Source organism: Hyaena hyaena, unplaced genomic scaffold (genome assembly GCF_003009895.1).
Source record: "Hyaena hyaena isolate Hyena2069 unplaced genomic scaffold, ASM300989v1 scaffold_809, whole genome shotgun sequence".
NCBI lineage: Eukaryota > Metazoa > Chordata > Mammalia > Carnivora > Hyaenidae > Hyaena > Hyaena hyaena.
In genome coordinates, this window is record NW_024081442.1 from 684,251 (window position 1) to 699,242 (window position 14,992).

Here is a 14,992-nt window from a genome sequence, read left to right on the forward strand (position 1 = left end):
TTTATGTAAAAGAAATCAAACCTATACACTGTTTGTCAAAATCAAATAATGTGTGAATAAGGACATTTTAACAGGTAAGTTATTCAAGTCAATATTCTGAATTGTAGAATTTGCATAATAAATTTGCCTTAACAACCTTCAAAAGTATGAGAATTGTCCCAGAATGATTATAGAAGCCCCATATTCGGAAAGGAAAAGACAAACAATCATTTGTTTCTCTATTACCTAGTTCATAATGTGTCAGAGAAAAGGATAGACCCATTTGACTCATTAAGAAAAGTCAACAAGTTCATGATATAAAATAAAGCCAGCAAAGCTTGCAATTGTTAAATATCCATCAATAGAGAAACTATCTTGTCCAGGTTTATCATCTTTTCATATAAATAAGAAGCTTGGTTAGGTAAGAAATTTTCTTTCCAAATCTACTGGATTTATAGAGGTTAAGTTTCCACAACAATTCTAATCTGTTTCATGGGCATGCATAAGGGAGAAATCCAGCTACTTTGCTTGCACATAAATGTTGGTGAAGAAGGACTGGTAGAATGTAGACATTTCCAAACTTTCCATAAATAAGGGACCTTGTACCATGAGAAAATTAGGGGACCACCACATTGTTCTATTCTGTTATAATTTATTCAGCGTAACTTCACACATCTAAATCAATTACTCTTTTTTTTTTTATGTTTTATTTTTATTTCTAGGAGAGAGAGAGACAGCGTGAACAGGGGAGGGTCAGAGAGAGAGGGAGTCACAGACTGAAACAGGCTCCAGGCTCCGAGCTGGCAGTCAGCACAGAGCTGGCAGTCAGCACAGAGCCCGACGCGGGGCTCGAACCCAGGAACCGCGAGATCATGACCTAAGCGAAAGTCGGACGCTTAACCGACTAAGCCACCCAGGCGCCCCGTAAATCAATTACTCTTGAAAGCTTTCAAGATATGAGAAATGGATATGGGCCTAAATTTTGGTAATTTTTGCTGTAATATAGCAGAAATCAGAGGAGAAGTCCTTCTTTTGTTGCTTACTACCCTTCTTCTGGGATAAAACACAAACTTTCTGAACTTGATCTCTTTCCATATTAAGATTTGATCAGTATTATAACTTTCTCATCTATGTCACTGTTGGCAGAATCACTTGAAACAGGTGCTTTATAAATGATATGAGGGTATGCATTATACTTAGAAGCCCCAAAAGTCTATTTAACAATGAACTGCAATCCATTTCTTTTAATTTCTAGTTTAGATTTAAATAAATACTTCAAAATATTGTTTCTTAACTTATTTAAAAATGAGAGTAAAACAAAGAAATATTTTTAAGGAAATTTTAGAATCTTAGCTGTAATGACTATTTTTCCTGGAAAAAAAAATGGAGAGTGCATTCTAACAGTACATCCTATTTTACAAAGCAGTTTTATAAATATTAACTTGGTCTTGTCAATAATCCTGTGGTACAAGGAAGGGACTGTAATTTCCATTTTCCCAATGAGTATGCTAAGGGCCTGAACATCAGTGATCTCCCTAAGGTCACATAATAAATGACACAGCTGGAAATAAAATTTAGGTCATGTATCTCACCTAATACAGCCTCCTACCACTCATTTATGAACTACAATAATTTTATAAGTCTACAAAGGCACCGTACTATTCAAATAGGCATATCTAATATCTATACTGCCATTTCCTCAACTGTAAAAATGAGTATAGTAACCTCAGCAAATTGTCTTATAACTGGATCCTGGCACATAACTAACATCATTATTGTTATTTTGTGATTACCAATTTTCAATGTATCACTGCAAATTCTAAAAAATAGGAAGTCTGCACAGTTATAATTTTTCAAGATTTTATGAGTTCAAATTAATTTTTAAAGCCAGTTGTAAATATTTAACTTTAATATTTTACATAAATTCCAAGCAGCTTGAACATACTGGCAGAAGGAAAGGCTGTGTTACTATAGCCAACATACATCAGTCTTGGACACTGAAGGTTAGGAACATTTCTACTTAGGAACTCTTTGAATTGCTGCTATCTGATACCTCTCATAGAAATATTAAGAAAAAGCATTAGGCCAGGTTTTGTGATAATTGGTATTGGTTCCATGTGAAGAAACAGGTTCATTGCAAAAAAATAATGCACTCAAGGTATCATAGATGGTGGTGGTGGTGATAGAGCTCAAAGTTATCTGCCTTCTTTCCCACACAGGAGGCTGCATCTTCCACTACTTCTGTACTAAGCCTACCCTGCCACTGGCATTGCTAACCAACAAATGCAAAGTCTGGAGCACCATGTCGTAAAGCTCTTTCATGAGACAAGTTATGCTGAGAAATCATATGGGAGTGATTCATCAAATTCTTCTTTGTCAACTTGACTTAATGAGATCACCAGAAAAATAATAGGTAGAATATATGTTTTCATAAGCTTAATAGTGATGTTGCACATATGGGTATTTAGAGGCTACAAAAAGATTCTAGGTGGTACACAAATAGGAGAAAAAATTCTGGAAATACTGACCTTTTAATATTGAGGTTTGGGAAAAATTGAATTTTTTGAAGTAGTGATAGTAAATACCGGGAAAGAGGAAAGGTTATAAAGAGATCACATTTCATGAGAGTCAATAAACCACTCGACTTTTAACGTATTTCCTCCACATTGAAATATATTTTTTAAAATTTTTTTAATGTTTTATTTATTTTTGAGAGAGAGAGAGAGAGAGAGAGAGAGAGACAGCGTGAGCAGGGGAGGGTCAGAGAGAGGGAGACACCGAATCTGAAGTCAGGCTCCACGCTGACGTGGGGCTCTGTCAGCACAGAGCTTGATGTGGGGCTCGAACCCACGAGCCGTGAGATCATGATCTGAGCGGAAGTCGGACGCTTAACCAACTGAGCCACCCAGGCGCCCCTCCACCACACTGAAATCTTGTGAAGATGCTCACCTACTAGCCTTCAGAACTGCACTAGCATCTATACTATTACACAGCCTTCGAAAAGTGTTGATTGTTAAGTTTGGTATTGGAATTAATGAAAACTAATTAAAGTGTCATATACAGAAACAAAACTTTGCCTAGTGTGAATGCTAAAGTAAAGTAACTAAAAACAAGACTTTTTAAAAATATAGAAATGTACAGGAACTCACCTGATAAATGCCAAAGAGATCACATAGTCTGTGTTGACGGTGATAGTCCAGTCACAGTCCCTGCTATGGGGATATGGATGAGGGAAGTTTGGCGAAAGAATGAAGCCCGAAGATCCTGTTAAATTGCCTCCACAGGGTGCTTTAATTTAAACAAACAAACAAAACCCTTAAGTGAATAATGAAATGTATTAGCTATCTGTTGTTTGTGTAAATGCTTCTCTAAAAAATTTTAGAAGGTTTCATATAGACCTGACTTTTTCTAGTTTTGGATGCTTGAAAATATGGCATTGTCTTTGAAGAAAGACCATTAAAATATTAAATACATATGTACATGATTGCAGTGAATTTAGCCTCTTTGCTGGTTTCAAAAGACAAGAAATTACATGTGCACTTCTCTCTCTTTATATTACTATTATGTTTCATGTAAAAGATAAGCATTGAGAAGAGAGGTATAGATGGTTTCCCATGGTTGCTAAGAAAAAATCTGAAGGCTGCAAGAAAAAGAAGCAAAACAAATAAAAATAAAAGCTCTAATAAGTGAAATAATGGGCTACGAGATATTTGGCTCATTTTCACATTTTCTTGGTATCTTTCTTAAATGTATTTATGGAGAAAGAGTCTTTGACAAGAGTGAATGAATGAGAATGGATAATTATCTGAGAACCTCCAGCACTTTACAATAAAATGCTCATACTGAATATTACCATATCCCTAAATTCTAGTTATCTCACCTGATGAAAATAGACAGACACTACAGTTATTACAGTCCCAAACAGAGGTTTCTGTAACACTTCAATGAAGAGGCTTAAAAACTTGTGAGTGAAATTCAGGGAATAGATTCTTTAAGGGATTATTGTTGAAGTCTGTGTATAACAGTTTATGATAAGACAATAATATACAGAATTGGCAGCTTCAGAAAAAATAGAGACATGAAGATATGGAGAGCCCCAGTTGTGGAGTGGGGTAGTGGGGATATAAATACACACAAGTGAGAGAGAGAGATTGAGATCATGATCTCATGATGTCTCATAAGCATAATTAGCACATTAACATTCACCTATCTGTGTTTTAAAATTACAGTTTTATCACATAAATTTTACCATTCAGTTATAAGGCATTTTGGATTATTCTGACAGCACCAAACTGGTTTTGGAAGAAGGAGAATTTTGATTAGAGGCAATATTTCAGAACGTTGTTCTTTGCCTGCATCTAGATATGCAAAGGCATCACTATAATTTAGTAATTTTTGCCATCTGTATTATGGATGTCCACTATTATATTTCTCCACACCCCTCCACTCCCTTTGTGTCGGTGTCTCAGTGACAGTAGATAAGTTCAGTTCCCACTTTAGTGAGGATATTTATTTGCTCAGACTTGATATATTTACCATTGCTTCCCTATTGCCTACACATCTATGTGGAACTTATCAAATGATTAGACATAAACATGTCAACTTTCTGTAGTCTTCCCTCTTCAAATTTCAATGTCCCGTGATTATTTCTCTTCACAACCAGAGGATAAAGAGTCCCTCCTGTTAATCAGAATAACACACTCTATCTGATCACATAATCTCTCTTCCTTCTCTGGAATCTTGGTTTCTGTGTCACTTATAATCTCTCTGGCTTCATCCCCTTTCTTTACAGACATGTTCAGATTTATTTCATCCAAAAAATAAAACAAAGTTCCTTATGACCTATTTCTTTTCACCTTTTATTTTTGAACTAAAAATGTTGAATTTTACCCAATGATTAAGAAATCTCACCCTTTTGTGTTTGGTTAAATGGCTTTGCTGTGAAGAACCACCCTTTCCCATATGATTCAGATAAAACTCATTTATGTATTAGATGGGACCCCTTAAATAAGCCCCTTTATTTTCATGTCATAAGATTCTGTAGATTACTATCCTTTGACTCAAATGAGTAGCTGAATTCACTCATTAATCATAATAAAATACTTGTAACCAAACCTTGGCTGGGCTTTTGTCCTTCCTCTGGGCCTCTGAACTTTGGCCCATCCCCAGCCTTGACCCAGCATACAACTCCAATGACTTGGAAAATATCATTCTCTGCTCTACTGATAGATTGAGCCACACTTTCATCCCACTTCCCTATACCTGGTTATTTGTAGCCTTGTGTGCTCCACTGTATATGAGAAGAATCCCCTTGGCCTAACTCCTGAGATACTTTTAGATGTTGTGGTCACATTGTTATCCCTATTACAATGGTTCACCCTCAACATGAACACTGCAATAGTTCTTTGTGAATAAAAGTCTCTCCTTATTTATTTATATTTAAACAAAAATATAACTAAGTCTTCTGAAAAGGAGGTATAATCTCATTAGCTCTTTCTTCAGTTGGGTGCTATATTTATTGATAGGCAGACTAACTTGGTTAGCAAAGCAGGTCATCACCAGGAAAAAATCTCAAAGGAAAACACCAAAGTATTTACCCCGAGAAAATGTGTCTTCAGGTTTAGAATTGTTTTTCTGTTAAATTATATTTACAGAGACACAATAACCTTTTTTGTTGCTTACAGACTCTCATGGCTTTATTAGGGTCTTCCTCCCTCTCAGTTCCTCTCCAAACACTGCTATCTCCCTCAGCTTCCGTGTCCCAACACATTCACTTCTTTGCCTACCCTGGAATGAGTTTTGTATGGATTCATTTGATTTTTCTCTTCCTATCTGTAGCCATTCTTCAGAGTTGGCTTTCACCTTAAATTCACTCTCCCTGTTGTTGGAACTCCACTTCTAATTTTCTTTTAGTGTCTTTGTACAGACCTCATTTTTACTGCCAGGTGTCTCTTCTTCCTCTTCATCTTGTAATATTCTCCTGAGTTTCTTGCCTAGTTGTCTCTAATTTCTGCTCTATTACATTCTTCCATGTTGACAGTATTCGGTATTTCAATTCTAAGCTATATGCCCAAATGCTTACTGGCTACCTCTAGTTGATAGCCTGTAGGCACATAAAACACAGAACATCTGACATTTTCGAAACTCAACTCAAATTTACTTCTTCTTTTGCATTCTAAGTTGTTTTATTAGCACTGTCATCTACTTATATTCCCAAACTAGAAGCTAAGAGTCTTCTCTTTTCTTCACTATATACATGCATCTAATCCATTAAGAAACACTACCAAGACTCTACCTTATAGATCCTCATAGGTGTATTTCAACCTATTCCTCTTTCTTTGCCTATTACTGTATTTCTAGATCTGATTCTTATCTGCGTACTGAATTATTGCAATGACTTCTTGTTTTTCATGCCCCGGGTTTCTGCCAATTCATCTTTCTCCCAATAAAAAGCATTTAATCATACTATGCCTATGCATACACTCCTGCATACAGTTGTTTCACATTGCCTACACGATAATGCTTCAGCTCTAGTGTAACTTTTATTATCTGACCTTTGTAACCTTCTCAATTTTATCAACTACTACTCTGGACACATAATTTACACTCAGACTCTATCGAAATGCTTCTATTCTGGCACTTCTATGCCTTTGCCCATGCTACTTATTTTTGATGATTTTTTTCCCCTCTTCTATACTTAATATAATTCTTACTTATGTTTCAAGATTTATCAGTGCCTCCAGAAAGTTTTCCTGGTATATCCCAATCTGGGCTGTACTTCAGCTCTCTTCAACTTACTTTAGCATGCATAACACCTCTATCTTGGATCACTTCCCTGACCATATTTATTTAAATATTACATTCAGGTGTCTGCATTCATCACTAATCTTTAAGCTAAAGACTGTGCCTTATATGTTATTTTAAACTTGGGATTCAGCATATACTACACACTCCATAAATGTTTGTGGAATTGCCAGTGGTTCTTTATATTGATTTTGCAAATAGTAAAAATAAGTAGGGATGAATGAATAGCTGAATTTGTAGCTATGTATATTGATAAAAAATAATAGCATATTTTGCCTTTAAAACTTGCATAATTATATGTGAATCTGAAAAAAAGTTAGAAAAACATGTGTAATAATGGCAAATGTATATATGTATGTAGATGCAAATAAAAAAACAAGAATGATAGCAATCAGTTTTGTTTTATTATTGTTTTATGTGCTGTGGTAGATTTATGCATCAAGGTAGTGGGATTAGATGTAATTTGGGGATACCTAGAAGAGCAATTTTGTTTCAATTTTCCTTATTTATCATAGGGAAAATTGGTCTTTTTAATTGTCAGAAATTTTATACACATACATATGTCCATATATATGTTTATATCTTTTATCACAAAAGGTATAGGGAAATTGTTTCTAAGAAAATATATAACATGTACTTTAAAGTATCTTACTGGATATTTTCCATGATCATAGTATAATTTAGGCATAAGACCATGTAAAATTTTTTTTGATTTCATTATTTAAGTTATTTACCAAAGTTTTCCCAATATATTTCATTGCTGTAGTTGATTTTGAAAATCTACAAAAGCCATTGAAACAAGCAGAGATATTATCTGACATTTGTATATCCCAAATATTCAGTGAGTAAAGAAAATTTCCTTTGCCTTAAATATACTAAACTTTAAACAGCATTTGGAAAATGCATTTTACTTTTATGTATCTAATCATCAAGCATCCAAAATAAGATTCTCCTTTAGTCAAATAGATTTATGAATTAAATTCTCAGTGAGGTTCCATGTAATTCTGACATTAATGATTGGTTGAGTGTAATTTGTCAAGAGGCAGTTACACAGGCAACTACTGATAACTATGTTACAATTTTCTTAATTCTTCTGACCCCATTTATGTTTATTTGTATATACTGACTTTAGCAGTAGCCCACCCACACTAATGTCTTTGTTATTTACCTTCATATGGAGTGCAACTACTTTCCCTCTGGCAATGTCAAAGTAATCTTCACACTGTCAATTTTGTTGGAATGAATTCTATTAACTCTCTTAAAGATGACTACTTCTACATGCAAGCAAAATGCTTTATACACCAGAGTCTGAGACACAGACTTATAGAGTTTCTAAAAAGTTCAGAGTTTAATCTTTGGCATAGTATTTCCAATCATAGAGTTCTTTCTTATCAGTTTCAGAGGTCAAGATTTCTGCAGCCTGAGCAATTTTTCAGAATTTTTATTTTTTTAGGTTATTTTCTTCCTCAGAGAAGCTCGAATGCATATCCTCTCCTCAAGCTATCATTTCCTACCAAAAAGCAGCACCATAATCCATACAAAAACCTTCCACAACCTGATCAATTTAAGTAAGATTTAATGGTCCTCTATTTTTTCCCCCTAGATTTAGGATTTGCTAGCTATTTCTTGTCTACAAAGAATTTTGCAGGCTGGAATTTTATAACAGCCTATCACAAAACTCTTTCATCCTTTATGTTTTATATTTTACTGGTTTCTGGAATTTTAGTATAAAGCTGTTCAATAACGTAGGATTCTAAACATACAACATTTGACATTATATAGCCTTCTAATAAGCAATGCTTTTAACGAGGTTGAAGAATTATAATAAAGCAAATGTTTTACAGTAAGTCTGTAGTGTTCTATCATTTTTTCTTTACACCAAGATTCTCTTTATGAGGTAGTCAAATTCCACTTGTTTGGAATGTGGTGTTTTAATTTCTATAATTGGAATTTTTTAGGTTGACTGAATAGTAAACAAATGAAAAGTTTATTGTTTCAGTCTCTTTTTCTGTGAAAATGTTTCTTAACTGTATTTTATTCCTTGCTTTTATGAGGGTAGTTGTGGTAAATATGGTAAATGTAAATGATTGATGATTTAGAATCTTGTAGTGATATATGAAGAGCAACATAGGTCTTTAATTTAAATAATGAAAAGTAAGGGGAAATATGGCTAAATCTGACTGGTTCAATATATGTCCTTATTTTGTGTTTTTTTGGTTAAGTCTTTTTTGGTTAATAAGTTTTTTTTACTTTGTTATCTGCCTCATTTTCTATAGAAGTCTAGAACTACCTATTCCCTGTTTTGAGCCTTTAAATATGTCTTGCTTTGTGTATTAAGTGGTTTTTTTTAATGCCGACATATAAAATATGGAAAATGTGATGAAAAAATGTAGATTTTTTAGTTTTCATTTCACTAGAAAATAAGTTCACAAGAACAGGGAACTTCTCTGTTGTGTTTTACTGCTTCATCTTCCAAGTTTAGGACACTGCCTGGGACACACTGAATGGCTAATAAATTTTAGCTTGCAACTCTTGCATAAGAAGTTACAAGATAGTGTAAAAGAAATCCGAATAATGGAGTGCTTGAGTTTGTTTTCTTCTGACTGAGGTACGAAACAGTACCTCAAAATATCACTATAACATGATCATTGAAAATGTATTTATGAGTTGATATAAGACCATGAACAATGAAGGAGTGAATATGGGATCTTTTTTCAAGTTGTTTATAGTGTAGAAAGAGAGAATATGTAAAGAAATAAAATTTTGAGTAGAGAGAACATACTTTGGTCAAAATGTATTATAAATTCAAAATGACACTAATTCTAAAACACTTGAGGTAAAAGGTTTGAAATTAGACTATTTTAATTTTAATGAAATAATAACAAGATTTTAAATAGATTATATAGCAAGTTTAACTCTAAAGATGGTAGCTACTTTCTTCTAACATTTCTCATACCAATAGAGATATAATATGTATCTTAAATTTCTTAAGTCTAACTTGGAAATCAAGAACAGAGCATAGAGGCAAAAAGCAGATACTGGAAGTATGAACCAAGCTGCTACAAATCCTTAGACCATCAAAATAAAAACATATATTTTTTAGAAATAATAAATGTAATGTAAAGCCAAAGCTTTGAAACTAAACTTAAGATTCAATAAAATCTTCTTTCTTAAATAGTCATTAGAGAGGCAAGATGAATATGTCTCATTTTAAATGTAAAATCTGAATCAACTCTTTTAAATTTTAAAAGCAGTGATAAACTACATTTATAGAGTAGATAAAATTGAGACTTTTTAAGAGCTTTGATCCTTAACTTTTAAACTTTCCTCCCCCTCCTCCTTTCCTTTCTCATCCCCCTCCCCCTTCTCCTCTTCCTTCTCCTCCTTCTTCTTTTTTATCAAACTATTGAGAATCTAATGAAATTATGGACTCTCTCATTAGGGGGAAAAATATAGTCATTTAAAATTTTGAGATTTTTTGGAGATTCATATATTTCTGAAATCTTAGATCCCATATAGAATCATTTCTAGAATATTGTTTTTAATAACATCAATACCCATTTTATGCATTGTTTGATACTTATATAAAACTTTAATTGTTCTTTAATTCATACCTATACAGACTGGTGGGCTGGGCTGCCAGAAGTAGCGATTTTCTACCTGAATGCAGGTTATTCTTTCTTCTCCTTGAAGCTCATATCCTGGGTCACATTGAAAAACAACAGTGTCCCCAGGTTCTCGTCCATCCCCATTTCGAGTCCCATTCATGGGAACCCCTGGGTCACGACATGCAGTAGCAACAGAACCTACCAAAAGACAGAAACAAATCTTTAGTTTTGATGCTACCAAAATCAATTTCAAATTTCCAGACCTTACGATTTAGAACCCTCCTCATATCTATGTGCTTTTAGAAAACAGACTTTAAAAATGCTTGAGCAGCTTTTTAAATGCCTGCACAAAAAATAATTTTAACTGTTTTTGTTTTGTTGATTTGTGTGCTAACTTGTTTCAAGAAACGACATGACATTTTAGTAGGTAAATAATAGATTTACTGAAAATTAATAGATGTCCTGTGAAAAGATTGTGCAGAGGATGAACAGAAAGCTGCAGACCAAGAGAACATAACTGCAAGGGATATATTCCACAAAGGACTTCTATGTAGACTATGTAAAGAACTCTTACAAGTCAACTATAGGCAGAGAAGGAGGTGGAAGAAAATCCAATTAAAATATTGACAGAAAACACTGAAAGGAAGAGAACACTAGATGGTACATGAAAAGAGGTTCAACACTGTTAGCCATTAAGAAACTGGAAAGCTGGAAATTGATTAGTGGTTACCAAGGGTTCTAGGGGGAGGGGATGGAAGGCAGTGACCATGGCTACAAAAGATAACATGAGGGATCCTTGCGATGAATGATACTGTTTTTTCACTGTGGGGGTGGTGGTCATACAAATCTACACAGAGATAAATAAGCACACACACACATATGCACACACACACATATGCACACACACACACACAAATATACATAAAATCAGTAAACTTTGAATAGGATTGATAGATTGTATCAATGTCAATTTTCTGGTTGGGACATTATCCTACAGTTTTGCAAGAAGCTGTCAATTCAGGAAACTGAGTGAAGAGTATACAGGATCTCTTTTTATTATTTCTTACAACTACATATAAATCTAAAAGTGTCTAAAATAAAAGGTAAAGAAAATCATTACAGAAAAGGAGAGTAGTATGAGACCACTGTGTTCTTCTATACACAGTATATGACACATTTAATAAGAGTTAACTCCAATTATTCAGGTTAATGGAACAAAATATTATGTTGAATTATCATAAAGTAGATTTACCCTAAAGCATATGGCAATTAAGTATCAAGAAAAGAAGCTATTAAAATTTCCATTTAAGCTATTATTAAACTATATTCATAAATGTAGGATTTAGCACTTCTATAAATTAGGGTTTTAATAGCACGTTAAACTAATGACACAAATTTGTGGATTGTAGACGCATAACAGATATTCACTGATTCATTCACTTACTAACTAATATATTCCAGGTGTTGTGCTAGGTTCTAGGAAGGAATACAAAGAAGAAATGAGCAGACACAAATAGAACTGAACAGACTCCAAATTATTTTGCATAGTGCTGGTACCAATAAAGAGATTTTATTATATACATCCTGAGTGGGTAGTTACGTAGATACATAAGTAGCTAGATAGAGATAGACAGAAAGGTAGGTTGGTAGGCAGGTAGGTTGATGATAGACAGATATAGACAGATAGGTAGGAAGATAGATATAGATAGATTCATCAATATATCAATCTGATAATCTGTCTGGTAAACTTCTTTTAGCTCATCTCTCTAATACACATACACAACAAAGAAACCAGAGACTCTACATACAGTATTGTAATGTTCTGATTCCCAATGTTGTGGGAATCAAGAAGAACATATCAGCTTAAAAAAACTGAAAAAAAAAAGGATACTGTTGGGATGTTAAGCCTGACACTGAATAAAAAGCAGTAACAATAAAAAAGTGATCATTCATCTATATATGAATATATAATAAACACATATACATATGAATGTCTATTTTGCTTACTTTATTGACAAACTAAAAAAGTTAATTTTTAAAGGGTTATATTTTTAAAAAGTTACAAAATGAAGATTGCAAATATTATTTTACTGGTCACTTAAACAAACCTATGTATCATTATATGTATAATCAAAAGTCTTAATTTTTCTGATAAGCTAATGTATCTTAGCAATGACTAGGAGTAGGAGTTTTACCTATATAATTCCTTTAGTATTCCTAACAATACTATGAGGCAAGTGGCATTATTATTCTTATTATAGAGGTGAGAAAACTAAAATTTAGAGAGACTAAGTAACCTATCTAATATTATAAAACCTAAGAGTACAGAACCAAGATCTCAACCCAAATCTGTCTAATTTTAGAACTCAAATACCTAAATGTCTTACTAGACTATCCTCTTCTACCTGTAACTGGCCCAGAGTAGCAACTTTTCTCCTCAATAAAATAAAATACCCCATTAAGAAATCATGGAAAATGTAGAAATTATATCCATAAATAGAAAAACTAGAACTGTCATAAATTTGAATCACCTTAAAATATTAAATCTATCTTCATATGAGTTACTTTTGAAACAGTTTTTAGTTGTTTACACTAATTAATATTGGAGAATATTGAGGGAAGTGAGGTAGTGACTTGGTTCCAATTTCAAAGTGAATTTGTTCTTTAATACCCATGTGTCCCTTAGCAGAGCATCTACAATGCATCACAGGCTCTGGGAATCATGATCTTCCATTATGGATAGAGATTTTTGTGAAGTGTTTTTGCGTTAAGTTGAGTCATGAAGGTTTTCTTAAAATGTTTATTTATTTATTTTTAGAGAGAGAGAGAGTGAGAGCAGGGGAGGGGCACAGAGAGAGGGAGACAGAATCCCAAGCAGGCTCTGCACCATTAACACAGACCCCAAAGTTGGGCTCAAACCCATGAACCACGAGATTAGGACCTGAGCTGAAATCAAGAGTAGAATGCCTAATTGACCGAGGCACCAAGGTGCCCCTAAGGTTTTTGTTGTTGTTGAGAGAAGTGACATAAATGTGAAATGTGCTCTACTTTCAGAGTAAACACTAGTAATTATATAAAATTATAAGAAAATTTCATTAGGTTTTGTTGTTGTGGCTTCCCATGCACTGGAATCTAGTTCTGTAAAAAGCTTGAGGCTTCAGATAAACATTCTCAAAAATAAAAATGAATGTATAACAATGTTAGAAAAATATATTGAAATAAAAGTAAATATAATCATGTCTTAGCTTAGTTTAAGAGAAAAAAAGATGCTTTTGCTGTAGATTTACTGTGCTTAAAGAATTAAAGTGGAACAAAGTGGTTAAAATAAGACTTTGATATGACAGCTAATATATGGTTTATGAAAATATGCATTTGTCTTTGGGTCAGGTCAACTTGAAGAAAGAGAGGTGGGGAATACCTATTATTCCATTTACTCTTTTTAATAAATAAATTAGGAATAAGATTTTAAAACACAGTAGAGAATAATGGGGTTTAATGAAAGACCAAAGACATCTTTTTTCCCTCTTGGAATCACTTGAGTTCTAAAAGCAATTAATTAATATACACATGGACAATTACTTGGTGTGAATGTTGTTGTCTTATTTTCTTTCTTTATCCAAAGATTGATCTCCATATTGGTTATACAATATGTTTGCGAGCAGACAGAATTATAATAATTTTAACATCAATCATCCTTGTTTTTTGTATTAATAGAAACTATAGCCATTGAAAAAAATAAATAACCACTAAGGGAGCCATATTACATCTCCCTGGGAATTTGGGGTGAAGTAATCTCATACAATTAGGATAATTAAAATAGCAATTATAGAATGCTAGAACTTAAATGATTTTTTTTAAAAGTTATATTTATTTTTGAGAGAGACAGAGAGACAGTGTGAGCAGGGGAGGGCCAGAGAGAGGGAGACACAAAATCCAAAGACAGGCTCCAGGCTCTGAGCTGGCAGTCAGCACAGAGCCTGACACAGGGCTCGAACCCACGAACCGCGAGATATGAGCTAAGCGAAAGTCGGACGCTTAACCAACTAAGCCACCCAGGTGCCCCTACAAAACTTTATTAAATTGACAACCAAGGATAACTGCCCTTCCTTGTTTCTCTCTCCTCAAAAGGATTGGCCATTTATATTTTGATTATTCTAGAACTGGCAAGTAGCTACTGTGTCTTGTGCTTCTTACACTAGCCGACTATTTCATAGAAATGATAATAGCCACAAGTAAAAAGTATGTAACTAGAGTAGGTGAATAGTTAATACTGTTAATATGTAATATTTTTGGACACTTACTGTGCTTCAAAGATTGTATTATGAACTGTACCCCATTTGATTGACAAAAAGACTGGATACTACTATTATCCATATTTGTCCAATGAGAAAATTTAGGCTTAAAAGGAATAAGAAACTTATCCAACATCACACAGTTATTTTGGGCAGTTAAAGTGGGAATGTAGACGTGAAAATGTACCCAAGGAACTTTTCTTAAATGAAAATGATAGAACTTTTGAAATTAAGTAAAAAATGTTCAACGTGTGAGGGGCGCTTGGGTGGCTTAGTCGGTTAAGGGTCCGACTTTCGCTTAGGTCATGA

The 14,992-nt window shown here is 33.7% G+C and overlaps 1 protein-coding gene across 1 annotated transcript in view; it reads right to left on the reverse strand.

Moving 5' to 3' along the window:
• Positions 1–14,992, reverse strand: part of CSMD3 (CUB and Sushi multiple domains 3) — a gene marked incomplete at its 5' end in the record, with an annotated part of 448,395 nt that overhangs the window by 280,259 nt on the left and 153,144 nt on the right. The window contains 2 exons of the mRNA XM_039219338.1: positions 3,129–3,267; positions 10,398–10,589. Coding sequence (XP_039075269.1) covers positions 3,129–3,267; positions 10,398–10,589 — 331 coding nt within the window. The remainder of the gene's footprint in view (positions 1–3,128; positions 3,268–10,397; positions 10,590–14,992) is intronic.